This window comes from Salvia miltiorrhiza, chromosome 2 (assembly GCF_028751815.1).
Source record: "Salvia miltiorrhiza cultivar Shanhuang (shh) chromosome 2, IMPLAD_Smil_shh, whole genome shotgun sequence".
In the NCBI taxonomy this organism is placed as follows: Eukaryota; Viridiplantae; Streptophyta; class Magnoliopsida; order Lamiales; family Lamiaceae; genus Salvia; species Salvia miltiorrhiza.
In genome coordinates this window covers 73,880,557-73,908,020 of record NC_080388.1, presented here as the reverse complement: position 1 = coordinate 73,908,020, position 27,464 = coordinate 73,880,557, and the positions used below count along the sequence as shown (strand labels likewise).

The 27,464-nt window shown below is 35.9% G+C and overlaps 6 protein-coding genes and 2 long non-coding RNA genes across 11 annotated transcripts; 6 read left to right on the top strand and 2 right to left on the bottom strand.

Moving 5' to 3' along the window:
- Nucleotides 1-343: 343 nt before the first annotated feature.
- LOC131009336 (uncharacterized) lies at nucleotides 344-1,614 on the top strand. Its single transcript, XR_009096422.1, has 2 exons — nucleotides 344-482; nucleotides 1,204-1,614. It is a non-coding gene; the product is annotated as an uncharacterized LOC131009336 (long non-coding RNA).
- A 5,599-nt stretch (nucleotides 1,615-7,213) lies between these two features.
- LOC131009261 (pentatricopeptide repeat-containing protein At1g11900) lies at nucleotides 7,214-9,359 on the top strand. Of its 3 annotated transcripts, XM_057936545.1 has the most exons (3): nucleotides 7,214-7,509; nucleotides 7,592-8,724; nucleotides 8,863-9,359. In XM_057936545.1, the coding sequence occupies exon 2, from the start codon at nucleotides 7,602-7,604 to the stop codon at nucleotides 8,625-8,627; it is 1,026 nt and encodes a 341-aa protein (XP_057792528.1). In that variant the 5' UTR covers nucleotides 7,214-7,509; nucleotides 7,592-7,601; the 3' UTR covers nucleotides 8,628-8,724; nucleotides 8,863-9,359. The 3 variants fall into 3 exon arrangements, with proteins under 3 accessions (XP_057792528.1, XP_057792529.1, XP_057792527.1); XM_057936546.1 differs by having other exon boundaries at nucleotides 7,215-8,724; nucleotides 8,927-9,359; XM_057936544.1 differs by having other exon boundaries at nucleotides 7,215-8,762.
- A 208-nt stretch (nucleotides 9,360-9,567) lies between these two features.
- On the bottom strand, nucleotides 9,568-13,198 carry LOC131009209 (external alternative NAD(P)H-ubiquinone oxidoreductase B4, mitochondrial-like). Its single transcript, XM_057936463.1, has 10 exons — nucleotides 12,964-13,198; nucleotides 11,913-12,186; nucleotides 11,578-11,784; nucleotides 11,252-11,502; nucleotides 10,952-11,171; nucleotides 10,750-10,854; nucleotides 10,409-10,666; nucleotides 10,201-10,322; nucleotides 9,940-10,059; nucleotides 9,568-9,841 (listed from the first exon to the last, which is right to left on the bottom strand). Exons 1-10 carry the CDS (start codon nucleotides 13,050-13,052, stop codon nucleotides 9,754-9,756), a joined length of 1,734 nt encoding a protein of 577 aa, XP_057792446.1. The 5' UTR covers nucleotides 13,053-13,198; the 3' UTR covers nucleotides 9,568-9,753.
- LOC131009339 (uncharacterized) lies at nucleotides 10,533-12,314 on the top strand. The gene is made up of 4 exons (XR_009096425.1): nucleotides 10,533-10,669; nucleotides 10,866-11,028; nucleotides 11,260-11,438; nucleotides 11,795-12,314. It is a non-coding gene; the product is annotated as an uncharacterized LOC131009339 (long non-coding RNA).
- A 1,559-nt stretch (nucleotides 13,199-14,757) lies between the features above and the next one.
- LOC131009308 (NDR1/HIN1-like protein 6) lies at nucleotides 14,758-15,573 on the top strand. The gene has a single exon (XM_057936606.1). It carries the CDS (start codon nucleotides 14,823-14,825, stop codon nucleotides 15,411-15,413), a length of 591 nt encoding a protein of 196 aa, XP_057792589.1. The 5' UTR covers nucleotides 14,758-14,822; the 3' UTR covers nucleotides 15,414-15,573.
- Nucleotides 15,574-17,952: 2,379 nt separating this feature from the next.
- Nucleotides 17,953-20,970, bottom strand: LOC131009271 (uncharacterized). 2 transcript variants are annotated; one of them, XM_057936556.1, is made up of 6 exons: nucleotides 20,047-20,970; nucleotides 19,723-19,943; nucleotides 19,318-19,540; nucleotides 18,861-18,946; nucleotides 18,660-18,751; nucleotides 17,953-18,530 (listed from the first exon to the last, which is right to left on the bottom strand). In XM_057936556.1, the coding sequence occupies exons 1-6, from the start codon at nucleotides 20,134-20,136 to the stop codon at nucleotides 18,289-18,291; spliced, it is 954 nt and encodes a 317-aa protein (XP_057792539.1). In that variant the 5' UTR covers nucleotides 20,137-20,970; the 3' UTR covers nucleotides 17,953-18,288. The 2 variants fall into 2 exon arrangements, with proteins under 2 accessions (XP_057792539.1, XP_057792540.1); XM_057936557.1 differs by having other exon boundaries at nucleotides 18,703-18,751; nucleotides 20,047-20,353.
- A 1,959-nt stretch (nucleotides 20,971-22,929) lies between these two features.
- LOC131009246 (pentatricopeptide repeat-containing protein At5g66520-like) lies at nucleotides 22,930-24,700 on the top strand. The gene has a single exon (XM_057936517.1). The coding sequence runs from the start codon at nucleotides 23,331-23,333 to the stop codon at nucleotides 24,594-24,596; it is 1,266 nt and encodes a 421-aa protein (XP_057792500.1). The 5' UTR covers nucleotides 22,930-23,330; the 3' UTR covers nucleotides 24,597-24,700.
- Nucleotides 24,701-26,057: 1,357 nt separating this feature from the next.
- LOC131009314 (photosystem II repair protein PSB27-H1, chloroplastic) lies at nucleotides 26,058-26,917 on the top strand. Its single transcript, XM_057936613.1, has one exon. It carries the CDS (start codon nucleotides 26,271-26,273, stop codon nucleotides 26,796-26,798), a length of 528 nt encoding a protein of 175 aa, XP_057792596.1. The 5' UTR covers nucleotides 26,058-26,270; the 3' UTR covers nucleotides 26,799-26,917.
- Nucleotides 26,918-27,464: the final 547 nt, after the last annotated feature.

Genomic DNA, 27,464 nt, shown 5'->3' with positions numbered 1-27,464 from the left:
CGTCTTTGCCGCTTGAACTAAATTCTATGGACATTTTTTTTCCTTCGATAGTAACAAATTGTAATAACATCATTTTTAAAATGCTCTATTTGCTAATTTGTGTGTACGTTATTATTTATTTCACACAGATGAATAACATGTGACACAATTTAAAAAACTCAAAATTAATGTTAAGTGTATAGTTTCTTTATATAAACCATAAATCTCAAACTCTTAACATACATCAATGTAATTCAAAATAAATTTACACAATAAGTAGGATATATTTAATTAAAGATCGGTATTTCCAATGTGTTTGTTCTTTATAAATACTCACACAAAACATACTTAAGCATTCATCACTACTCAAATTTACATTCATTTGAGAAAGATAAATCATTATTCTTTAATGGCTTCTTCTAATAATGCCATCTTCTTCAAATTGGCTCTTGTGCTCACTCTTGCTCTCATGATTTCTATGGCTGAGAGTGTTAATCGTGGCTGTAAGTTTACCTTATTTTAATTATATATTTCCTTAATTATAACATTAATTCATATTTTTCCATTACTAATTACTATCGATCAGTGTACGTTTTTCTTCGATTGCATATTTAGCATAAGAAAGATAACAATAAGAGAATATGATAAAATTTTATCACATTTTATTAGTTCATACTCTTTTTATCATGTGTTTTATAAAATGGAAAAACATGAAAAAATATTGCTCATATCCCAATGATAATATCATCATAAATTAGAGTGAGAATGAATTTTTCAAACAAAAAAATCACCCTAAATTATGTGTGAAAAAAAATATAAAATATATATTTTCCATGGGTGCTATCTATTGGTCAGCTCAAACACCCCCAATCGCAAATTTCCACCTTATATTTAGCATGTATTCGATTTATTTTTGTGTCCGCTTCTACCTAAATTACTTCATTCGTCCATCATAAATAGTCCATTTTTGAACGCGCGTCCACAAAAATTAATCTTTTCTATTTCTGGATACTTCTTTCTCCACTAATACAATTAATTATCATTATTAACACAACTTTTCAGTGAGACTCATTCTCGACTCACCATACACATAACTATTTTTACTAAACACACGTCCTCTCTTTCAGGACTATTCATCGTGGACGAATAAAGTATAACATAGTCTCGTACAAAATATTTATTACAACATGCAAATTTTCTAAAATCTCTCTCTCTCTCTCTCAGCAGTTGGATTTGGAAAGCAAGACGCAGATGATGTAAGTTGCAGCATAATTCATGGAACAGAGAGTGATGAAACGTGTTCAAGTGTGGCGCAAGAATTTAATCTCTCTTTGGATGATTTTCTGGCCATTAATCCCAATATTAATTGCGACTCAATCTTTGTTGGCCAATGGCTCTGCGTCGATGGCTCTGCTTAAACTAGTTTCCAGAAACTTATTATAAGCTGCCTTATCATCTTCTACTGCTATATTAATAATTGTGACATATATGTCTTCCGTCACAATCTTAAATAAATTATAAGGCAAGAGCTCTACTTAAAGCAGCCTAAGACCTAAGTTTATAGCTTATTTGCATTCGTGTTGTTATGTGGTTCTAATTTATAATACAAGTTGCTTGTTATGGAGTTTCATTTAATTTCTTCTCTCATATATATCCCGTTCATTAGTGATTTTCTGTTTAAAATTCACAATTAAAGAAATATATAATAATAATAATAATAATAATAATAATAATAATAATAATAAAGAGTAAGAAAATGGGCTAATTAATAATACACAAATATATGAATTTTCACGTATTTGTACTTTTACACCTGAATTATAAATCCTGCCTTCAAATACACGATTTTTTTTCTGATTTAATATATAATAAATTTGCGGTGAATGAATATTGACGTGGAAGTCGAACTTTTACATGGCTTAATCGAAAAGTCTTTCTAAACGGCGTGGTTGGATTAGTAATTATGAAACACATGAACTACAAATCCTGCCAGATTTTAGATTATCATTTAAGATATTATTTTTTTGAATCTATATGAATCAGAGAGCTATGAGTTCTCGATTCAAGACTGTAATTTTGTGATTCAAGATTGTAGGTTCGCCATTCATATCGATTTAGGATTTGAAATTTATGTTCATACGATTAGGGTTTCAAGTTGTGGGTTCACGCGCGATTGACTGTCGTGAGCGTTAGAGATGTTCTTCACGTGCAAAATTAGAAAGACAAAAAAAAAAAGTAATTAAACATCTATATATTTAAAGGCAAAATTTATAATTTATGTACAAAATTATAAATGTGAAAATTCATATATTCAAACTCCATTATTACCACCACGAAAAACCGGAAATCCATATTGAAGTCCAACAAAAATCGGAAATCCATATATTCAACATTATTAATGCGAATGGAAGCCATGCATGCACATTATTATGTTTGGCACAAAATTTACTTACATAGTGATGAATTCGTTTCATTTTATGGCTTCTGCGGAAAAAGCATATGAAAAATTCGATGAAAAACCGTCAACCGTGCAAATAAAGAATACAAAAATTTGAATATAATCAGGTGTATTGTATAACGTACCCATAATAGTGTTATTTATACGGTTCGAGTTAGAATGCGGATTCGGATCAGGGTGCGGGTCAGGATTTAGGTGCGAATGTAACTCGATTGTACGATACACCCGGTTGTACTCAAGACCACCTCAATAAAGAATTGGTATATATTGTGTGCGTGTGTTGACACTGCAGTAGGAGGTTAATACCAAAGACATGGGATTATGGGTTCGAGTTCTCTATTGCGCAGTCTTTAAATTTTTTTGTATTTATTAATATAATTTATTAAAAAAAATATTGATTGGCTAATTGACAAAATGTCTAAGGTTAAAGAGTTTCGAGTTCACTGTATAGCAGTCTTTAATTTACTTCAGAGCTTATCCTTTAATTTATTCGATCGAGTATTGGCAAATTAAAAATTGACTTGCTTATCATTTTTTGCTTATTCCTTTAATAAGGGAAGAAAAATTACCGTAATTATTAACTTATATATTCTTATAAAGAGAAAACATATCATTAAATAATAATGATCGAGCGCATGCAACAAATTCAAATTTGATAGTACTAAATTCGAAATAAAAACACTTCCTAAATATAAAAATATCTAATATATTTATTAACTACTTATATAATGTGAAATTTGTTGGACTTCAATATATATAACGTTGTATTCCCTTCGTCCCACGAATCTTGACACGTATTCCTTATATCTCATATTTTATCATTTTCTCTCTCTCACCTTCTCTATCACACTCTCTCTCTCTCTCCTACTTTATTATTTTTATATTTTATTACCTACATACTTAAAACACTAATTTACAATCTCTTAATTTTCGTGCCGAAACTAAACGTGTCAAGATTCGTGGGACGGAGGGAGCACAAATTATATCTAACAAATTTAAGTAATTGAAAAAAAATATATAGTTTTAAATGTACATAAATAATCGAAATCTAATTTTTAATCATATTTATAACATTATTATCTCACCAACCTCGCCGGCAAACAGTGCAATAATTTGTCTGCTAAAAAATATTTATACTCATCGATTTAACATTGTAATCGAAACTGCACAACTTTCAAATATTCGTGATTTTGTTTTTCCTCATGAAAAGATGCGAGAATTCCGGCAACATCGACGGTAGTGAATTGGACTAAAAAATCGACATCTCTAAAACAAATATAAAAATAATGATATTGTAATGTAACATAAATTCCAACGGCTTAAAAAATGGAACTATTGGAGTGAGACATTCCGGAAAAGAAAATGGGATTATTGAAGTGGGACGGGGGAGTACTATATTTTTAATCACATGCATAGTAGCAAACAAAAAAAATATTATTTTAAAATCATTAAATTATGGGTAGTTTGTGTGAATCATTATAAAATACTAGCTTTTACCACCAAATCAAATTGCAAGAAAATTATCTTCTCAAAATCTCAAGCTTAGTTATTTTAGAAAATATAGTCTCCTCATCACATTTATAGTGATAGAATAACCTCTATTTATCACCTTATTATACTTTATATGTCATTACGTAATAAAAACTTTAAGTACATCGTATCAAATTCTGGACAACACTTTTTCCTTTGAGCAAAATATAATTTTATACCACCTTATAAAGAGTGAGATAAATTTAATATTTTTTAAAAATAAATATTCCATCTATTTCATTATAAGTGGTTCAAAACTTTTGAGTACAGGAATTAAGAAGAATGCGTAAATTTGTTAAAAGTGGTAAATTTTTCTATTTATAGAAACATTTAATTTATAATGAGACGATCCAAAATAAAATATATAGGTAACCTTTAATGAAACAGAGGAAATAATATATAGAAATATAGTCCCACTAAATAATAAATTTATATCGCATTATATTATCTCTCTATTTTAAAAATATACTATAACAAAAAGCAAACACAACAAAAAAGTTTCATGCGATGCATACGCTATTTCCAATGTGTTTGTAATTATTATAAATACTGACACAAACATAATTAAGCATTCATCATCTCTACTACCTCAAATAAAATTCATTTGAGCTAGAAAGAGAGATTAAATATTAATCACGATGGCTAATCAGACTAACAACGCCTTCTTCTTCAAATTGGCTCTTGTGATCAGTCTAGTTCTTATGATGTCTATGGCTGAGAGTGTTAATCTTGGCAGTAAGTATTCCTCATTATGATTTCTAATTTTCTATAATACATTCCTATTAATTTCTCCACTACTAATTCCGGCAAGATTTTATTTTTATTTTTTAGTATTATACTCTTCATCCATAAAAATTATTTTAATTTGTCATTTTCGTCCGTCTACGAAAAATTATTTCATTCCTTTTTGAAAATAATTTCATTTACTATTATATATCCTTTTCGAAAAGGGACATACAAAATTATGTAGAACTGAAAAACGGAAACAACTAACTCTCTTTCGTTATCTCTTATCAATCAGAAATTGAGTAATTAATGTATTATTTTACGCAATTATTATTATTATTATTATTATTATTATTATTATTATTATTATTATTATTATTATTATTATTATTATTATTATTATTATTATTATTATTATTATTATTATTATTATTATTATTATTATTATCAACTGAATATATTTACCCCCTTTTATAATATGGTCATATTTCTCCATTACTAATTCCTATCACATTTTCTACAATATCCCCGAATTGCTTTCTCAATTACCCTCACTTATTCTTAAAAAATGTTATAAACTTTAGTTGGATTTATAAATTTAATATATGTACTTAATTATCTTCATTGTTCAATTTATAGTTCGAATCAAAAAATTTAGTCAGTTAAGACTGAACATCCAACTGAATTATGTACATCGATTTTTTTAAACTTGAGCTATAAATTGACAAATATAAATATATGTAATAATTATAAATTCTGGCTAAAATATCACCATATGACTATTTTTTTCAAGAATAATCCAAATTACAATGTGTATAATATCTCTAAACTCTCTCTCTCTCTTCAGTTGGATTTGGAAAGCAAGATGCAGATATAGTTTGCAACGCAGTTCATGGCACAGAGAGTGATGAGACATGTACAAGTGTGGCTCAAGAATTCAATCTCTCTATGGATGATTTTCTGGCCATTAATCCCAATATCAACTGCGACTCCATCTTCATTGGCCAATGGCTCTGCATCGATGGCTCTGCCTAAAGGATCTGATCCACCATTTCCATATGCAGTATATGAGATATTTCGACTTTATTTTCGTAATCTTAAATAGTTTTAAAAGTTCAGAAAGTTCTTCTCATAACGCATTTTAGCAAGACCCAAGCCATGGCAATCACGTGAGGGTTAGTTTGGTACGAGTGATTATGGTGTATGATATAATTATGACACTTTGATATCTTGTTTGATAGGAAATGATACGAAACACACGTTACGATTTATTAATCTAAAAGTCTGGTGAAATTATATAGATTTGTGTGATTATTCATACGCAGTATGCATAATATCAATCTTAATTATAACATATATTAATTTATTAAATAGTTTAATTATAAAGACATTTTAGGAATTACAAATTTATGTATATAATTTTAATACATCACTAAATTACAAATATTTAATTCATATGATATTAATATGACATATGATAAAATACATCACAGACTCACAGTCAAACATATCACATTTTATCTCATACCAAATATCAAACGAGTCCTTTAATAAATATAAGACGAATCCTTTTTCGATATATATCACAGGTTGGCCTAAGAGGAGCCAAGAGGGGGCTTAAGCCCCCACCAAATAAATAACCTTTTTTTTTTATTCGTTTATTGTTAGTATTTTGTGATTATTGATAATAGTCCCATCATCAAATTAAATCATAATAAAATTATTTTTCGAAATTTTAAATTTAAAATGTAGAAAATATAGTTCCTATCATTAAAATTTTCTGGATATGCCCTTCCAGATAGATGATTGAATGCATGTGTCGAGTAAAAATTGGCCTTACGCGATTTGCATAATCACATTTAGCTAAAGTTCATGCTTAAATGGGCTTATACTTGAAAAAGAAGATGAAAAGTTGGTTTTGTTTATTTGATTCGTGACATCTTGATTGGGCTTCTATACTTGATTCATATTTTTTGGATTTATACAAATTTAGTCTTTTGGGCCCTTTATCACTTTTTTTTTTGGAAACACCCTTCTATCACTTTTTAAAATCAACGTTCACAATTACTCCACAATACTTTTATACACTAAATGAAATTTTCAATGATAGGTAGCCCATTATAATCGGACCACTGGTGAAATCAAAATCGCGTGAGAAAGTTGGCATCGTTGCACTAAATTTTTGGCGCGAACTCAATCTTCACCAGTGGTCCAATGATGATGGGCTACCTATTGTTGAAAATCTCATTTAGTGTAGAATGCATTAGGATTTAATTTCGTGGCAATCGATCATCGTTTCATATGTAATTTCGATAAAGAAGAGTAAATGTCACGCTTTTCATGTGATTGTGACTATAATTAAATAATTTTTCAAAATTCAGGTTATATAAAAAATAAATGAGGCTATAAACTGAAATTTATTAAAAGTTAAGGCTATAAACTCTAATTAATCCAAAAAAAATTAAGATCCGAATAAAAACTTTTCAATAAATGTGTAAAACTTAAACCCTTACCAAAAAAAAAAAAAAAAAAAAAATCTTAAACCCCTTTTGAAAAATAAAAATCTTAAACCCGAGATTATTTCTTGCCACTCTGATGCTGCTACGCCACCACAGCAGCCGCCGCCGCCACGTCGGCGCCACCAGGCAAATGGAAATGGGCACCGACAATTATGAGAGCACGATTATACCAAAAGGAGCCGTTTACACCTCCAGTCTCCTGTAAACTTCAAAACGCTGCTGTATCCGCATCTCCATACTCTTCTTCTTTGGCAGAGCTGCGTACAACGCCGGCGGAGGGAATGCCTCTATTATTAGGTTCTAATCCTTCCATATTTCTGAATAATCATGATATTGGTTTTTGCACGTCGATTTAGCCGAAGAATTTCTTGCTGATTAGGTCTGGATTAATGGCCGGATTTTTGGTGAAAAGCTTTAGGGTTTCTGCATTATCTGTTTTGAGTAATTCAGTAGGAAGTCGGTTATCGTTATCGACTCAAATCCCCTCTGAAGAAACCACTGATGAAATCCTGAATCAAATACTTGCTGCTGAGGAGGACTCTCCTTCTTCTTCTAGGGAAGAACTTTGTGTAGGTTATATTAGGAAGCTATGTGCTGCTGGAGATTTCATGGTAGCAGCTAGGATCCCACGATTTTTACGCAATAAGCATATTTTTGTTGGGCCTCGCGTGTATAGTTACATTCTAGAAGCTGCAGAGAGAAAGAATGATATTGATATGCTCACCCATGTTTTCAAGGATCTTCTGGTTTCTTGTGAGTCTGTAGGATCGGATTCGTATCTTGTTGTTGCTAGAGGTTTTGGAAAGCAAAATAGTCGTGGTATGTTATTGAATTTTATCAGAGAAGTATGTGAAATGGATTTACCAAGGATTGATATAGTTTTGAACAGGATTATTTATGCCTTGGGTAAATGTGGGAATCCTGATGGTGCCCTGTTAGTTTTTGAAGATATGAAGAGTTCGGGATGTAGACCAGACTTGATTACATATAATACAGTTTTGGCAATTTTGGGTCGTTTAGGGCGAGTTGATGACATGCTGCGTGTGTTTGCTTCTATGAGAGCAGTTGGTCTTGCTCCAGATATTTTCACGTATAATACCATATTAAACAGCTTGCGCAAGATGGGAAGGTTGGATTTGTGTATGGTGCATTTCAGGGAGATGACTGAGAGAGGAATTCTACCAGATCTTCTGACTTTCAAAGCTTTGATTGAGAGCTTAGGCAGATCAGGGAACATTGATGAAGCCCTGAAAATATTCGAGGAGATGAAATATCGGCAAATCCGTCCTTTAATTCCTATATACCGTGCACTGATTTTTAGTTTGAAGAAGATGGGAAAGATGGAGTTGGCATTAAAATTCTCCAACGAGATGAATGATCTCATCAGAGGTTCTGTTGTTCCGAGAGGATCCTGATATAGAACAAATTATTTGACTTGAGCACTTTTTGATCAAGTCGAGATAAATTTGCTATCTTGCCTCATCATTCTGCATCCCCAGAGAACATCCTCAGGTAACAGAATGAATGATGATATTTATTTGAATCTATAGGTTAGTTTATGCTCCTTTTATAAGGGTAAATCAAATTTTTATGTCAAGCGATAAGATCTTGAGTATCACATTGATATTACTTTTCTCTGTAATTGGGCAGGTTGGGATATTAAAGCTGCTTTTATTTTCTCTAGTGGAGTTTGACTCTTGAGAATAATCTGCAGCTGAGGCAAGTTCAACGAAGGGAAGTGCTCAGGCGAAACATAAATGGCTTTCTCTGGTCTGGATTTATTTGTGGATTCATGGATTTTACATCACGTGCACTTTGCTAGAAACGTTTTCAAGTTCCCTCCCTGCATGCTTTGCCAGAAAACAATATATTGATGGGAATTTCTCTGGATCACACATTGCTTTGAATATTAGATCCAACAATGCCAATTCTAAATTTTGCAGTCTGCTCATGTTGTTTATCATTTTGGATACATCTCATATTTCTTGTCGTAGACTTAGAATACAGAAATTATACACCAATGCAGCTTGTGTACCCTTGTTTGAGTTCATTTATTATATAGCTTCACTTTTGGCGGAGCTAATCTGTGATTATTTGATTCAGTTTTTGCTTCTTAATACAATTTTTTCATTCCTTGCTTTTATAAAGCATGTTTTGCTTATATATCTTTTAACTAGTGCCTACTGGTGCTGCAAAAGTTCTCATCATACTCACTTCAAAGTCATTCACGCTGCAGAAGTGAAGAGAACGTGACAACTTGTGATTTTTTTACCCAAAAAGATGTATACGGTAACATAAGAAATTAGATCTTGTCCCTCATACCACTTAGGGAGTTCAAGGAACTCTCACTTCATGTAATTAACAGGAAGAAAGCTGTACTATAAGTAAAGTCTCTATGGATGAACGCACAATGGTGCTTATTAGAAATCACTACTAAATATCTGTAGAAATGCATAAGCTAAAAAGTTTCTGTGGCAGAATGTTGAAGCTAATGACATGATGGTTCCATCCTCAATCTGAATGCATAGAGGTCACCTCATTTCAAATTTTACTCGAGTCTCTTCCGAAGATGAAACGCCTTCCCCAGTCTGAGATCACCAGCGCCCTTGTGCGCCAGCTGACTAGCTTGCTGCATACACGGATAAGGAGCAACATATGATGGTGAGTAGTCATAACATGGAATAGAATGTTTTGCACTCTATCGTATGTGCTTGTGCAGATTGTTACCTGGCATAGACTGAGTACCAGAGCCACTGGGTGCTGTGACCTATCGAAACCCAGTCTCCCGGAAGCTGAGCTGCAGTCTGTTCTCCACCCAACGGGGCGAACTGTCCTAGATGTTTGTACCTTGCAATTATACAGCCACCACAAGATAAGTGATCCACAGTGTATCAAGATCCTATTTAAACAGTCTGTTTTCTGAATGATGCATTCACTGGTGACACTTGTTAATTCAGTAGATTCAAGATTCTATGTTCCCAGTTCTACCTGAATGCCTTGAAGCGATGCCTTCCTGATCCCCGGAACCTTAACGGGCCTTCAGGATTCTTCTCGCACTCGTCCATCCGGTTGAAACAATCAGCAAGATAAGAACCTTGTTGAGCAGCTACCTATAATAAGGAAGCCTATTTTTTGTCAAGTTCATTACAGGAGATGAGCACCATTTATATGACAAATTCTATGTATGCCTTCTAACCTGTGCTGTTGCAGGAAGATTTTTCATCTGTGCATCCACTGTAGAGAGCGCTTGCTTGAATTTTTCAATATCCAATTCATCATCCCCTTGAGCATTCTTGAGAAGTTGAAGGAAGTTCCTAACCTGTTGCTTCTTCAAATGGATTACCACTTGGGGATACCTTTCACTGATGTCGTTAATCACTTCCTTGAAGTCGTCAGCCTTGAGTTTTCCCGTGTTGTTCTTGTCCGCCTTGCTGAAGATGGCTGCGATGTCTTCCTGGTAATTCATCAACCCACTTACATTACATATGCTTGAGTAAACATTTGTAGATTACCTGAATCATTGGGAAAACGGCGTACCATGACTTTGCGTTGGTTGATGGTGGCACAATCACCTAGAGCATAGATGTCATCACATCCTTCCACCCTCAGCCATTCATCAGTTGCTAACACTCTCCTGTTTGTCTGTTTTCAAGGGAGTCGAGACAAGTAGTTGGGACTAAGTAAAAGCTGCAAGAATTTCGATTTCCTACTGGTAAAGTTGATTACAGAGAGCACAAACCTGCCCAATCTGCTTCATGAAATCCATCACAACAGGGCGAGTTCCAATACCAGTCGACCAGACAACCATCCCATATGGTATAGACACATTTTGCCCTGTAGCTCTCTCTTTAGTACATATCTCTTTCTCCGTCACCTTTGTAACCATAGATCCAACTTTTAAGTCAATACCATCCCTCTTGAATTTATCTTCAGCAAATTGTGTAATCCTTTTGTCAAACCTTCAAGCATGCAAGAAAGAATCGTGGTAAGAACACAGAGCAGATAGATTTAAATATATACTTTTGAAAGGTCTCTTTACATGTTCAGAATGTGGTCTCCAGCCTCAAGAAGAGTGATTGTGACGTAGTTCTTGAGATTTGGGTAAAGCTTTGCTAAATCCTCAATAACAAAGTCGTGAAGCTCAGCAGCAAACTCCACCCCTGTCGGGCCTCCTCCCACCACTACGAAATGCAGAATCCTCTTCCTTTCCTCTTCACTTATGCTCGGTAAGCTTGCCTTCTCAAAACAGTCTATAACAGTTTTCCTAATCTTCTGTGCATCTTCTATCTCCTGCATAGCGTTGAGAGAATATAACACATTCCATTAGAGAATAGGACCTCTAGATGAGCTTGATATACATGTTACCTTTAGAAAGTGTGTGTGCTCAACGACACCAGGGGTGTTAAACGTGTTGGAACGAGCTCCCATGGCTATCACTAGGTAGTCATAATCTACTGTGAACTCTTCACTCCCACCTATATTGTTTTGCTGTATTGATTTACAGTGCACCTTCTTGTTTTTCGTATCGATTTTGTAGCATTCAGCTTCCCTGAACTGAACATCAAACTTTTTCTGCAACCAGGAAACAACATACATATAGCAGATGAGTCATCACAACATACATATAGCAGATGAGTCATCAAACTTTTGCTGCATAATATATTGATGGAGTTCCTTCACATGTGTGTGGGGCAACTCACCTTTCTGACGATGTTACGGATGGGCTCGACGATGCTGCGGGCTTCCACGGTGCCATTGGTGACACTCGGCAGCAAAGGAGTGAAGGCGAAGTAGTTTCTGGGAGAGACAACCTCAACATCAAGAGAAGGATCTTTCAAGCTTTTGAGGAAGCTAGTGCCAGCCCAACCAGTTCCCAGCACCACCACTTTCTTCTTCTTGATGTCGGGCACGCCGGCGTCGGCGTACGCAGTTCTCCACGGGCTGTTGTTTGAGAATGCCACCAGCCCTCCACCACTGCACAACAGGCGACAAAAGCTCCAGATTATGTAAAATAGATTTTGAACAACACATTTCCCCCCTTACTTTAACAATATCAATACATTACATAGCAGCATATATTGGAATGTTTTTGTATTTTTATAGGGTTTTTATCAAAACTTATAATTTTTCAATTGTTTTGATATTTCACACAACAGTCAACTGACTCAAATTAATGATGAGGTGGATGCCTGCAACGTCAACATGACTTAAACGATATAGTTGGATGTCTATGCCACAATATATTAATTTAATTCGCAGAAAATTGACCAATTGAAAGCCAAACTTAGGTAGAAATCCAACTCCCAACATTCATGCAAAACTGCATTATGCTTAATAATGAACTGTTACAACATCTTAGGTAGAATTTATCCTAAAAAGCCAAACTATGATGCCTAAGGTGTTATCGATCAGCCCATACTTAGCCGATGCGGGACGAATCATGACAAACCACCACGTTTCCGCCCATACCACCGTATCCATACTTAACCGATGTCGGACGGATCATAACAAAACCACCATCATGACAAATCACCATGTTTCCACCAACGGCGGCCCATACCACCGTAGACGACCCGTGGTGGCCCATGACGTGTGTGTGTGTATATATATATATATATATATATATATATATATATATATAGATCAATAGAAGCCATTTTAACAACATAAAAGTAAACATCCTCGTTTACAAATCGAAGTGTATAAAAGCTACAAAAAAACATTAAAAAAACAAACAGAAAACAAACAAACCTGACTGTAGTAATTACAAGCAAATTATACAGATTTCGACGGCTGTAATAAGCCTCCGAGGCTTTCTGATAAAATCTGTAGCCACTCATTGTATGATAGACTTTCTTGGAAAACAAGAACAAACCCTACTTTCAAAGTTCTCTACTTTTTCAACTGCTATACATGTTTATACGTGTGTGTGTGTATTATATATGTAAAAAAAAATTGCTATATAAATGCAAGTAGCATTTATATGTGCGAATGAATGAAAGGTATTGAAGAAAAAAAAGAGATTAACTTAATTGTTAGTTCTTTTCGAAATTTATTTTATATAATTTTTAATGTGAAGCAAAGATATGTGAATATTTTGCGGCGAAGTAGGGTTTCTCTAACAACTGCTAGAGAATAGTTCTGTGCCCTATTGTGGGGGGAAATATCAGCCTCACCTATGCGACATCAGGGATCTAAGACATTTTTTTTGTTCTATTTTTTTTAATTTAGTAATAAATTAAGTGTTTATGAAATTTAAAATAACATACATGAAATTATAAAGATTACATAAGTTACATAAGAAATTGCTCAGAATAAAAGGGAAAATTTTAATTTGATGCCCGAATTCAATTGACTGTTTAACGAAAAATGTCCTGAACTGTACGTCATTACAATTACAATTAAGTACCATCGTATTTTAATGGGTACTAGCATTTGCACCTGGTGCAACACATGAGTACAAAAATAAATTTATATTTTATTATATAATAATGAAATATAAAGTTGATACCAATTCAATTTTATATAAATTTATATAAATTTAATTAAGAATACTATATAAATTTATGAATACTTTTCAAAATAAATTTATATTTCATTACATATATATATATAGTTGATATCAATTCAATTATTATGTAAAAAGTTATTAATATAATTGAAAATGCTATAATTGTAGCTAAATATCTGAGTTTAATATAAAAAAAATAAAGAAGATTTCACAATAATAAAAATTAATATTTTGAAAAAGAAAAAATAGAGAAAATAATGTAAGTTAAAAGAAAAAGAAAAAAAGAATAAAATAAATTTATTCAAAAAAGGGGAGAGAGATAAAAAGACGCTCATAGATAACGGTCAGCTTAACGGTTCGATAATACCGTTGTGTATGCAACTAATAGATAACGCTCATACATAACGAATTACTTCATACCGTTATCTATGCTTATGGACAACACTACATAGATAAAAGATTTTTGTCAAACCGTTATCTTTTCCTAAAAGTGCACTCATACATAACGATTTTTTTAAAAAAACAGTTATGTATGTAAACTTTTGTAGTTAATTGTTAGAAACTCGCCATAATCTAATGAATAAAATTGAAAATGTAAATCGTGTAGTAATGTTTGGTTTACATCTCTAGTAAACATATGATAAAATGGTACTCCCTCCGTCCCACGAAGCATGACACAGTTTCTTTTTTCGTGTCCCACGAAGCATGACACGTTTCCAAAAATGGTAAAAAATTTATCCTTTATTCACTTTTTCACCTACCACACTTAACACACAAAATACTAATTTCTTAATTCTCGTGCCGAAAAGAAGTGTGTCATGCTTCATGGGACGGGTGGAGTGTATAACAAAAGTAATTGCACCCATATATGTTTTAATTAGGATTTAATGAACTCTTTTAATCTCCCTCCCTCCCTACATTTGAGGTTCGCAAATATTGAATCCATAACCATACACATGCATCCACATTCACCCTAAACAAGCGCACAATCCCACAGTTTTGAAAGCCCTCTCTCTCTCTCTCCCCCTCTCTAGATATCCTGCAACGAAACCCTAGTTCCATCTTCGGTTGAAGCCTCCATCAATCCGTGTCTCTCACAATGTGTGGTAGCTGTTTGAAGTGCATCGGCTGCTGCTGCTGCCTCCTCTTCCTCCTCCTCCTCGCCCTCGCCCTCGTCGCCTCCTACTACTACGCCCTCTACGTCCCGCAGGTCCCCACCTACGAGGTCGAGCGCCTCGACGTCCGGGCCCTCGACCTCCGCCCCGACCTCACCCTCGACGCCGCCGTCCTCGCCACCGTCCGGGCCTCCAACCCCAACGCCAACATCGGCTTCCTCTACGGGGACAAGGGCCGCGTCGACGTCGTCTTCAACGACACCGACGTGCTCTGCACGGGCCGGCCGCCGCACTTCCGCCAGGGCCACCGGAACGTGACCAAGATCCGGGTCGACATGGCCGGGTCCAACCGGGTCGGGCCGGGCCTCCAGGCGGCCCTCGAGGAGAACCGGAAGAGCCATCGGCCCGTGCCGTTGGTGGTGAAGGTGGAGATGCCGATTAGGGTTGTGGTTGAAGGAGTCCCCTTGAGGGAGTTCACGGTGTACCTCAACTCTTCCATGTTGGTCGATAACTTGGCTCCTAACAAGACTATGACTATAATATCGAGTGAAACCTCCTACTATTTTGAGTTGTGAGGTTCGAATTTAAGGTACGAGGTCTAGGCACAGAGTAGTCGATGCCTAAAGTCAAAGGTCTCAGATTCGAATCGATGTAATATGCCGCCTCATGTTGTTGGGGAATGGGGATTCTTGGAAATGATTTAATTTGGAGTGATGATCATTTGTTGATGTGACATATATGTACGCACGGTAACGATCACCTACCCACCGTGGGCAATCATAATATGTTAATCATTGATGTGGCAATTGTAATTAGAGTAAGATAATTTTAATTAAAATAAGATTTGTTAATTATCTTTCCTAATTAAAATTGCCACATCAGTAGTGGGCATGTTATGCTTGCCCATGGTGGGTAGGTGATCGATTCTGTATATACACATTCAAGTACACATTCAATGTTTAATAATCTTAATTACCACCATAAAATAGATGCCAACCAAACATTGGATTATCTTGATAAGAAATTATTGGTACCATAATTGAAAACTCAGCTCCAGATTGTTTATTTAAAATAAGATAAGCGGGTTAGAATACCTTGAGTCGAACCGGTTTATTAAGATAATTAATCCGATCTCATAAGACGAGTTTTAATTTTATTTATTTAATCTCTTAGTTTGAATTATTAATAGAATTTCTCAGATTATTATTTCAGCGGTGAACGTTTATGAGTAGCTCTAGGTTTAAGATTATTAATCATTTTATTGAGTTCACAAATGCGTTTAATATGTACTTTATTTAAAATTATTCGAATCTCCTTCTTCCCTTGAACGAATTTGATAATGTAAAACATCTGCTACCGTCTATTGCTGACAAAATTGTCATTCAATTTTCAAATTGATTCGTAATTGATTTCAAATCGGAAGTTGTCTTTTTAATATATTATAGATATATATTTGTTGAAACGTATAGAAATATATGTCTATATAATCAATTTTGAATTCTTCTTTAATTTTACTATTTTGAATTCTTCTTTAATTTTTTTATTTTTTCAATAAGCTCAAATATATTCACTTAAATTTATTTTTTATTATATTTATCTATATAATAATTGAGTTGGTATCAATTTTATATAAATATAAAAATAAATAAACATTTTCGTTCAATGGGGTTCAAATGATAGTTAATAGTATAAATAGATTAATCATCTAAGTTAAGGTGCAGGTTTTAAGAAAATTTAGATGAGTGTGTTGTGAGTGGAGTTTGGGTCTCATATTAAAAATGTTATTATAGAGTAGTATTTAAAAATATGGTGAAAAAATGGAGTTTGGATCCCACATTAATAAATTATATTGTGAGTGGAGTTTGAGTCTCATATTAAAGGTGTTATAGTGAGGTGGTGTTTAAAAATGTGTGGTATAAAAGTGAAGTTTGGGTCCTACTATAATAAATTATATTGTGGTGTAGTGTTTAAAAATAGAAAGGGAATATTTTTTGTGGACATACTAAAATGACAAAAAAGAAACATTGATCGTTGACGGAGGGACTATATTATATAGATATGATTTTTTTCTTTTTCTCTTTTTTGGAGCAATTATACCCAATATGATTTGAGGCCAGCCCAACTTGCATAATTTTTTGAAGCAATTATACCCAAAAGCTAGCCCAAATTCGGGTCGGGCTTAGAGTTGTCAACTGGGCTGGGCCAGCCCGGCCCGGCCCAGGCCCGGTTGAGCCCGTAAGGAGTTAGGCCCAGCCCAGCCCAAGCCCACATTTGAAATGGGCCGGTCCTGGGCCGGGCTTTTTATAAAATATCGAACCCAGCCCGATTCAGGACCACATGTCTAGTGGGCTTGGGCCTCAAATGGGTCGGGCCTCACATGGGCTTATGTTGGGTCGAGTATGATGGGCTTATACTGGGTTGTACTTCGAATGAGCTTCAGTTGGGTACGAATGAGTTTTCAATTTTATATTGTTTTAAATTTGTAATCATTATCTTTAAATTATTTTGAGCTTATTTATATATTTGACAAATGGTCCTTGTCAAAATACAAAACTAATTATAATCTGGATCATATAAATAATGTGCACGTTCATATATGGACAACCACTAAATTTAAATAAATTTAATATTTTAATAAGTTTGAATAGAAGATTGAATTGGAGACGTATTTGAATAGGAAATTAAATAGGTTTAATATTTTAGTATTGCTAAATTGTGCAGGGAATTGAATATTGAATAAGAGGAATAAATATATAAATAATATTTAACCTAAATTATTGGGCTTGGACCGGTCCTGGGCTGGGCCTGGTCCTGGTCCTGGGCCGGGCTTGGGCTGGGCTTCTACCGATCCTGGTCCTGGGCCGGGCTTGGGTTTGATAAATAGCCCAAATGGAGCCCATTTCAAAGGGCTGGCCCGGCCCAACTAACCCATTCGATCAAGTGGGCTGGTCCTGGGCCGGCCCATACCGGGCTTGGGCCGGTTCGGGCTGGGCCGGCCCGGCCCAGTTGACAACTCTAGTCGGGCTGGGCCAAGCCCAAATTAATGTTTGAGGCCAAGATATCATATTCAAATTTATCATGGCGCGGTTTTTAAATTTAACCCAAAAAAAAATGTAGAGCAACAAAATTTATGGCAGAGGAAAAAAGGTACAAATCCTACTTATGTTACATTACATCCAAGGAAATGCACACATTTCAACTAGTAAATTAAGCCTCAAACGGCTTCTCTCCCTCTCTTGATCCAATCTTTCTTGGAAAAATGTTTACAATCTTCACATGTTCTAACACAAGATCCCCACACCACGAGCCCCCGTCGCGGGCCACGGGTGCCCTTTGGCCGCAAGTTCACCCACTCCGGTCCCCAGCAACCCTCGGGACCGGGGCAGCCAAGAAAAGCACAAGAACGAGCTCAACTCGTCCTTCTTCAGGCTTGTGCTCGGAGCCGGAACCCTAGCCATGCCGGACTCCCATGAAGTAGTTGAAGTCGTGGTGCTGGACGCGTAGCTGCTTCAGCCAAGAGTCGGCCACGCTCACCAGCGACACCAGCCTCTCTCTGTCCCGGCCCGTCTTGTCCGAGGCCCACACGTCCCCCTGCAGCTTGTAGGAGGCCAGACCAAACGGGGCGAGGGAGAGGCACTCGCCTCTCTCTCTCCTCCTCTTCACGTGCTCGCCATCCCCCTCAAGATCCATATCTAAACAAAGGAATCCACCCCAATTTCACAGTCACAAAACACAACAGATTTTGAAGGGGGGAGAGATTCATCAATCAACAAGGCCATTTTTTATAGTACTAATTAAGACATAGGTTTTTTTAGTACAACCTTGAAAAGAAGAAGACAGTGTGTGGTATGTGAGGAAGCATGCCTGCAAGTCCTTGACAGTTCTTCCTGCAGGAATGTGATAAATCGGGTACCTAAACGTCGGTTCATAGAGACGAGCAAACCATCACAAACATGATCAACGTTACATCGCGTGCATCACTTCAATCCATAGATAACATTGGTTAAGAATCAACGACTAACCAGGCAACCGCCATCCAACTAGCAGGCGAAAGATCTACACTCCTCAACGACATCAACCCCGGGTATCTTTGAGCTAAGCTACCGATCTAAAGAGCCAAGAAGAATCATCATCAACATGTCATAATCAATTGGAATCAACTTCTCAAAAGCAAGAACATATTCCACCAAAAGAAAAGTTTAGGAAAATTCTTCACAAGCAAAGAAGCAAGTTGTTCTTCCTCTTTAGACCATGAGAGGAAAAAGTAGAGCAAAGGCAAATATTCAAAATAGACATTTGATGTTGATATCATCATTATTAGATGTCTATCAAGAAAAAGGATTTATTTGATTCTATCATATCCCACAACACTTTTGCCTTTGTCTTCATTGATTCTCCTAACTAATCCAAGAACACACACATGAAAGCTATATCTAAAACAAAAATGAAAAGGGATTAGGATTTTGTCTGTTTTTTTACCTTGTCTACAAGAGGAACTCTTCCATAAGGAGATGATTTCTCAAAGTATTGAAAGTAAAGGTTGCCTAATCTTCCATTGGGATGGCAGAAGCCGTCGTGCTCGGACATCCCTTCCTCGGAGGAGCACCTATCCCACCTAGACGACACCTTCTCGCTCTCGCTCTCATCACTCAACGAATCGCTACACGAATCCCTCGTCTCACTAACCGAATCACTCTCCTCCCTATACAACACATCACAAGTGAAAAAACTATCAAAATCCCGAGCCAGGGGGGGCTTAAGCCCCCACAAAACAACATCCCCCAATCCCATCACCATATCAACAAACCTAAATAGCGAAGCTACTAATACTAATACCATTGGCAAGGAACAGAGCAATTTCAAGAAAATGGTGACATAGATTACCTCAAAGAGTTTGCAGAGGAAGTGCTGGTGAAAATCTGGATTGCAGAGAGATAAGGCACGAAATATTGGATCAAATTCTGGCCGTCGTCGGAGATGACCGGAACGCCGGCGCCGCAGGCGCTCCATTCGTCGAAGCTGCTCCAGAGATCACCGAGAGTGAAGTAGTCTACTTTTTCTCTTTCCCATGGATGCCATAGCCTATTGAGCTTCCTCGTCTCACTCTGCATCCAAATTCAGACAACATGTATGGGTTTCCAAGAATGTAATAGAATCATGAAACAACAAAAATGGGAAAATGCAAAAAGAAGGAAAAAAAGATTGAACCTTGGACAAGAATTGAGATGGGACCACAGGAGTTGTGCAATCCAAGAAGCATTCAAGGTTTGTTTGCATCGGAACCTTGTCAAAGATCATGGTTTTAAATCGGAGAGAGAGAGAGAGAGAGAGATTGCTCTGATTCTCTCTCCTATTTCTCTAGGAAAAAAAACAGAGGAAAAGAGAGCCGAGGGAGAGAGGAAGGAAACAGAGCAAGAGAAAAAGGAATTTAATGGGAGAGGGAGAGAGAAATTAGGAGAGAGAGGGAGAGAGAGACAACAGAGATTACTGCTCTTTGACGTTTGGACAAGAAAACACAACATTTTATTCAACTATACATATTTATATATATATATAAGTAGATGTAGATGTACGAATCCATGTAGTATTATTATCATATGAAATCAACTTTTTTTCTTTTTTTCTTAAAAAAGAAAAGTTTATCAATAATTCCGATTCTCAGAGATTCTTCATCACCGGGAAACGCGGGCCCCACCCCTTCAATCGGAGTCAAAACCCAAAATTCACTAATTTCTAATCAGGACTTTCTCTCCCTTATCTCGATCAAGACTTTGTTTTTTTTTTTGAAGAAAAGTTCCACAAATCAATTCAATCAAATTCAACTACTTGGATCCAAGAAAAGAAATTCCTTCGGAAGAGACGTGCACAGAAAATTCCCAAAACTAAGCCAAGAAGAATGAATTTATCTTTTCACTTTTGTATATATTCTCAGGTGGAATTCCATGGTTTCTGATAAAAGGGAATCCACTTTCTCATCGAAAAAGAAAAGAAGAAAAAAAAGCTGTAGTTTTGGTTTTTATTCATACAAGAATCTGGCGCAAGAGAGCACAGAGGTAGTAAACGTGCTCCAAGTGTGTGTAGTGTGTGAGGGAGAAAGGAAGAGAAACTGAAGACTTTTAACGCCTACACACAAACTCAAGATCTCTTCGCCATTAATGGGACTCGACATGCAATTAATCTCTTTGCGTTTCGTTATTTTACGATCGAATAAATTTTTATTTTGTTTCGTATTATAGTGTTTTTTTTTGTTTTTATAAATTACTCCCTCCGTCCCATGAATCAAGACCAAGTTCTTCTTGGCACGGAAATTAAGAAAATTGATATTTTGTGTGTTAAATGTGGTAGATGAAAAAGTGAAAAGGTGAATAAATAATACTAATTTTTTTGCTATTTTTAGAAACTGGTCTTGCTTTGTGGGACAGACCGAAAGTGAAACTTAGTCTTGCTTCATGGGACGGAGGGAGTACATAAAGAAATTTTAAAGACAACGCGACGAAAACTCGAACCAAGGTCTCAGGACCTCGCATTATAATAATTTTTTTATTTTTTATTTATAAATTATAAACTAAATAAAAATAATTTAATGACCGCGTGTTTGTGCATTAATCTCTTATCGTTAGACCAACACACGCGTACAATTATAGTAGTAATTTTTACTTCCTAATTGCGAGGGATTATGGAGAATGCGAGTAGGCACGTGAATCATGATGTGGGCTTAATTAACGATATTAAGACAAAGATTAAAGAAATTAATAGTTTCGTGTGTGTTCAGATTCTAGTTAAGGTTGGGGAAACAATAGCAATTATTTTTATAACCGAAATGAATCTGTAAAGCTTCATTTCAGTTTAATAAAAATTTATTGGGTTTGTTTCATACTCCTATTATGTAATATCGGATAATAATTTACTTTTCATTAACTATAAATGGACATAATTACAATATCTGCTTTACTGCATATGCTTTTGTAACATGGAATTTTGATACTCCTATTTTGTAATATTGAATTCAATTTGATTTACATGTAACACAAAATATTGTGAGATATTTTCTTATCGGTCAAACTTCATAAAAAAATATTTATAAAATTAAAATCAGATTTAAACTCATATGTGCTAGTGTTTGATTGTATTTGAATTTAATTGGGTATATATGGGTGCAATTTTATGCATCTTGGCCTAAAAAACCAAACCCTCTCTTTATGTAATCTATAATCTATAATATATTAAAAGGCAACTTTCAATTGGAAATCAATTTCAAGTTAATTTCAAAATTGAGTGACAATTTTGTAGTTATAATAAAATTGAAGGTTTATTTGTAAACTACTCTATTTTTTTCTTTTTATTTTCCTTTTTATCATCTTTTTTTTGTTTTATTTTTTTTCTAAAATTATGAAATTCGATTGATTATAAAATATTTAATATGCATATCAAATTAAAGATCACGAAAAGAGCTTTAATTTGATATATTTTATGTAAATGTTTGATTTAAAATCTAAAAGTTATAGTATTTATTTAAAGATTAAAATTTTAAAAAAATCTCTCTCCTCACTCATTTCTTTTTGAATAATTCTATTTATTTATTTATTTTTATTTTTATTTTTTTAACTTATACTTTTTGCCTTTATATAATATCAATTTTTATTATTGTGAATTTTTATTTATTTTTTAATATCCAGCTCAAATATATTTAGTTAAAATTAATTTTTTTCTATTATATTATAAATATGATAATTGAGTTAGTATCAATTTTATATAAATATAAAAATATAAAAATATTTCTCATGCATTGCGCAGGATGCAAATGCTAGTTGAATTATTAATTAATAGTTCAATTTGTGTTTCTATGATTCATAATTAAAGAGGTAATATGAGTTTATTGGTGTGCAAACATGGAACAAAACATGAATTTGTATATTAATTGTGGAACCAAAAAAAATCTTTATCTTCATAGTCTGTCATTTTAGGACTTCTAGATATTGAATAAAACCTTATTATAAGTCTAAATGGGTTTAATTGTTTGATTTTTCGGACTTTGAGGATCTATTTGATCCAATGTTGATTGTGGAAAGCAATACGCTAGCCCATTTAATAAAATAACTCAGCCCCAAGTGGTTTAGCCCATTTGAATTAAATAATTGCAAGGCCCAAGAAATGGCCCAATTTCTTTCCCTGCTTCATCCTTCTCACTTCGTCTCTCCCTTGTTACTCAGTAACAGATCCACGCCTCCTTCCTTTCTGAAATCGCCGCCGCCTTCAACGGCTCTGCCCTCTTTTTCTTCCTTCTTTTCTCTAGTAACCTCAAGTGGAACTCAAATTGGAGGCCTAATTCCCTTCTCTTCCTCAATCTCAACTGAAACACATAATTAGGGGAGAAAAGTCGAGCCCCAGCTTCTCCGTCTGAAATGGCCAGCCATCGCCGCCGCTGAAAGACCGGTGAGGGGCCGTCGCCTCCTTCTCCTTCGTTAAAAGATCAGCTGGTGTGTTTCGAAAGAATGAAGGGGTTAAAGAGGGTGGATACTGTGATCAAGCTGAAGACCCCCAATAAGAAGGCGGCGGAGCCCTGTTCGCCGGTGGAAGCCCTCCAACTGTACCGCCGCATGCACCGCAAATCCGCCCGCTTGGACTCCTTCGCCGTCCTCTCCGCTCTCAAGGCCTGCTCCCACCTCCGCGACAATCTCCCCCTCACACGCCACCTCCACGCCCACCTCCTCAAACTCGGCTTCGCCACCCACCTCTACGTCGCCACCTGCCTCCTCTCCGTCTACTCCCCCACCATTTTCAGGGACGCACGCCTCCTGTTCGACGAAATGCCCACTCGCAGCGCCGTCACTTGGAACATCATGATCACCGGATACTCGAAACAGGGCGACGTGAGCGCCGCCCGCCTGATGTTCGACACAATGCCCCACCGGGTTTCAAGCTCCTGGTCCGCCATGATCGCCGCTTACATCGACAATTCCCTCTGGCACCACGGCATCTCGCTCTTCCGCCTCATGATGACCGGCAGCCGCAGCCTCCGCCCGGATCAGCTAACTCTAGGCCCCATTCTAGCCGGCTGCGGCCGCCTCAGCTCCGTCGGGTTGGCGCTGGGGAAATCCATGCACGCTTTCGCCGTCAAAAACAAGTGGGAGCTGAATGTGGAGCTGGGCAGCTGCTTGGTCGACATGTACGCGAAATGCGGGGTGTTGGAGAACGCGAGGCTGGTGTTCGACACGATGAAGCAGCGCAACGTCGTGGCGTGGACGGCCCTCATCCACGGGGCGGCACAGCACGGGCAGGGGCGGGAAGCGCTGCGGGTATTCGAGAAGATGAGGGAGGCAGGGGTGAAGCCGAACGACGTCACGTTCACGGGGGTGCTCGCCGCGTGCGTGCAGGCGGGGCTGGTGGAGGAGGGCCGCGGATACTTCGCGACGATAGGTCGCCCCAGAATCCAGCACTACGGCTGCATGGTCGATCTATACGGCAAGGCCGGGCTCGTGAGGGAGGCGTATCGAGTGATCGAGACGATGCCGTACGAGGCGAATGCGGTGGTGTGGGGCTCCTTCTTGTCGGCGTGTAAGCTGCACAAACAGTTGGACATGGTTGACGAAGCGATTGATGAGGTGAAGAGGGTGATGAGCCCCGACAACGACGGAGGGCTTTACTCGCTTATATCGCAGTTGTACTTGCTTTGCGGCAGAGCAAGTGAAGCGCAGGCTATAAGGGACTTGAATGTGAGGAAGATTAGGGCGTCTACTTTCATTACAACCGGAAATTAATACCTGATTGCCTTCTTTCACCTCCATTATCTCGTTATATATACTAATATTATTCTCGTGCGATGCACGGTAATTGATTGTAAATTCACAAACTATTAGTGACTTTTGATAATTGTATCCATACTATCAAATTCAATTGCCTTTTGACATTCACTTGACACTTGAAGATGTTCAAGTGTCATTTGTATGTTGAAATAGTGTCATTTAGAAATCAGTTGCACGGGAAAGTGCCCCATATTTATAACATTTAATACTGGTATTTACAGGCTGCCCTGGAATTCCGATGGGCCTAGACGACAAGGAAAAAAAAGGCTCCCCTAAAAGAAGAAGTTTTGATAATTTTGTAACCAATTTGAAATAGTTGTACAAGTGTAACATTATTATAAAGTGTAATAAAATAGTATAAAATAATGATCAAATAACTATAAAAACAATCATTAGATTTTCTAGCATTTTGAAAAATAAAATTATCAATAACCTCTTCAAAATCAAACTTTTTTAATATTTTATGTTCAATACATAAAATCGCTAAACTCATTTAACCTTTCTTGAGATATAATAAAAAACAAATAAATATGATTTTATCAATTTTAGTTTGAGAAACGTTTGTATGTTGAAGCTACATTATCTAATATAGTCAATAATATTCTATATGAAATAAAATACTAGGGAAGTAATTATATTTGAAACTTTTAACAGGGTTCATATTAATGAACTTGTATCCCCCCCAATTTAGTAGTCTTACCATTTTCTTTTTGTGGGTTTAATTTATTCACTTATAATCTTGATGAGGAATTCACTTTTGATGTTAATTAAATGGGTCAATTATGAATTTCAATTTTATTTATTTTCTGAAAAAATTATTTCTAGTTTATTTATTTATTTATTTCCTGTTTATTTATTTTCTGAATTTCAAATTTTCAGTTTTCAATTTTTTTATTTTATGAATTTTTTTTTTCCAGTTTCAGTTTTTTTTATTTTTCAGTTTTCAGTTTATTTATTTATTTTTGAATTTTCAGTTTGTTTTCGAGTTTATAAGTTTATTTATTTCTGACCACGAATTTTCAATTTATTTATTTTTGAATTTTCAATTTATTTTCTGAATTTTGAATTTTTTTTCAGTTTATTCATAAACAAAGAAAGAAATAATGAAAACGTCTACAATGAAGTCAAGATAAGAATTTTCGAATTGTTGTGAAAATGCTAAATGTAATCTTCCACTTTGCTATTAAATGTCTACACAATTCATAAAATATTTAGAGTAAAAAAAAAAGGAATACAAAAAATAAAAGAATAAAGAAAAAAAAAGAAATAAAAAAATAGAGAAATACTAAAATTAAATTAAAAATAAGCTAAAATAAAATCAAAATAAGTAAATAAATAAAACTAATATCAAATATCTTTATACTAATAAAAAATTAATAAAAGTAATCAAAAGTCATTAACATTCCCTCTTCTTTCATACCAATTTTTTTTAGCTTTCTTAGTTGAGCATTGGATCTACTTACGACATGTCATTGAACAAGCAGAATATCATTGGATCTCTCCTCATCCAAAAACAAACTACGAGATAAGGCGATAAGCCCACGTGGCAAATTGACCAAACCAATATCACATCTTCTCTCACCAAAACCACACTCTCTTCTCCTCTCTCTCTCTCTCTCCACCCATCCCATGGCTTCTCTAATCACCCCCACCACCGCCGCCGCCGCCACCGCCACCACCCCAAAACCCCTAACACCACCTCTCCGATCACGAGCCACCGCCGCCGCATCCGCCAACAACCTCACCCCCTCCACCGCCGTGGCGCGCCGCCGCAACTTTCTCTCTCTATCCGCCCTCGCGCTGTTCCTGGCGCCCGCCGCCGCGCCGGCGCTGGCGGCCTCCGACGAGGAATACGTGAAGGAGACGGAGGAGGTGATCAACAAGGTGCGGACCACCATCTCCCTGGATAAGACCGACCCCAACATCGCGACGGCGGTGGCGGAGCTGCGGGAGACCTCCAACACGTGGGTGGCCAAGTACCGGCGGGAGAAGGCGCTACTGGGCCGGGCCTCGTTCCGCGACATGTACTCGGCCCTCAACGCGGTTTCGGGCCATTACATCAGCTTCGGGCCGACGGCGCCGATTCCGGTGAAGAGGAAGCAGAGGATCTTGGAAGAGGTGGAGACCGCTGAGAAAGCTCTGTTGAGGGGCCGATGATAGATCGGGCCGGGCCGGTGCCAAATTATATCATTTTTGGTATAATTATTCTGTATTTAAATTTATATATATATCTCGTTGAGAATGTTATATAAAATGAGGAGCACATTTGAGATCAATGATATATAGGGTTGGTTATATTAAAATTTAAAATTTTGATTTTTTAAATAAGTGTCAAATAACTTAACGTATATAGATACTTTATAAGTTAAGTGACAATAATTCTTAATTTTACATTAAATAAATTTTTTTATTTGATCTTAATCCATAATACTATATATTAATATGTGTGGTTTGGCACGGTGTGAGTTTATTTTCATGTTTGAATTTAATTAGGAAATGAATGGGGTAACGAATTATGTGTTGGTTAATGATTTTAATGTGGATTAATTTGTTTAATTTATGATCTGTCCTGGTAAATTCGTTATAATTTATTTTTGCTGCTTGTTAATTCTAAAGTGAAAAGTGGATTTTACAAAGGAAAATCAAGGTTATCTACTGTGGACATGATAGATTTTGCTAAGTAATATATAGATTTTGCAAATGACAAAACTTTAAAATGAAGAAAACGGCGTCGTTTAATTTATAAAAGATGAAAAAAAAACCACATCGTTTTTAAATTACATAAAAAATAAATGTTTTAATTATCAACTGGAAAAAAAAAAT

Bases quoted from the DNA above. Each gene is read 5' to 3' on its own strand.
- LOC131009308 (XM_057936606.1), top strand. From the start codon at position 14,823: ATGTGTGGTAGCTGTTTGAAGTGCATCGGCTGCTGCTGCTGCCTCCTC.
- LOC131009261 (XM_057936545.1), top strand. From the start codon at position 7,602: ATGGCCGGATTTTTGGTGAAAAGCTTTAGGGTTTCTGCATTATCTGTT.
- LOC131009246 (XM_057936517.1), top strand. From the start codon at position 23,331: ATGAAGGGGTTAAAGAGGGTGGATACTGTGATCAAGCTGAAGACCCCC.
- LOC131009271 (XM_057936556.1), bottom strand. From the start codon at position 20,136: ATGATCTTTGACAAGGTTCCGATGCAAACAAACCTTGAATGCTTCTTG. The intron at 18,752-18,860 runs GTTAGTCGTTGA...ACCGACGTTTAG, and splicing joins AGTTGGATGGCGGTTGCCTG to GTACCCGATTTATCACATTC. The intron at 18,531-18,659 runs GTTGTACTAAAA...TCCTTTGTTTAG, and splicing joins ACTGTCTTCTTCTTTTCAAG to ATATGGATCTTGAGGGGGAT.
- LOC131009314 (XM_057936613.1), top strand. From the start codon at position 26,271: ATGGCTTCTCTAATCACCCCCACCACCGCCGCCGCCGCCACCGCCACC.
- LOC131009209 (XM_057936463.1), bottom strand. From the start codon at position 13,052: ATGAGTGGCTACAGATTTTATCAGAAAGCCTCGGAGGCTTATTACAGC. The intron at 10,855-10,951 runs GTTTGTGCTCTC...CCTTGAAAACAG, and splicing joins TCATGAAGCAGATTGGGCAG to ACAAACAGGAGAGTGTTAGC. The intron at 10,323-10,408 runs GTTAGAAGGCAT...TCCTTATTATAG, and splicing joins ATCTTCCTGCAACAGCACAG to GTAGCTGCTCAACAAGGTTC.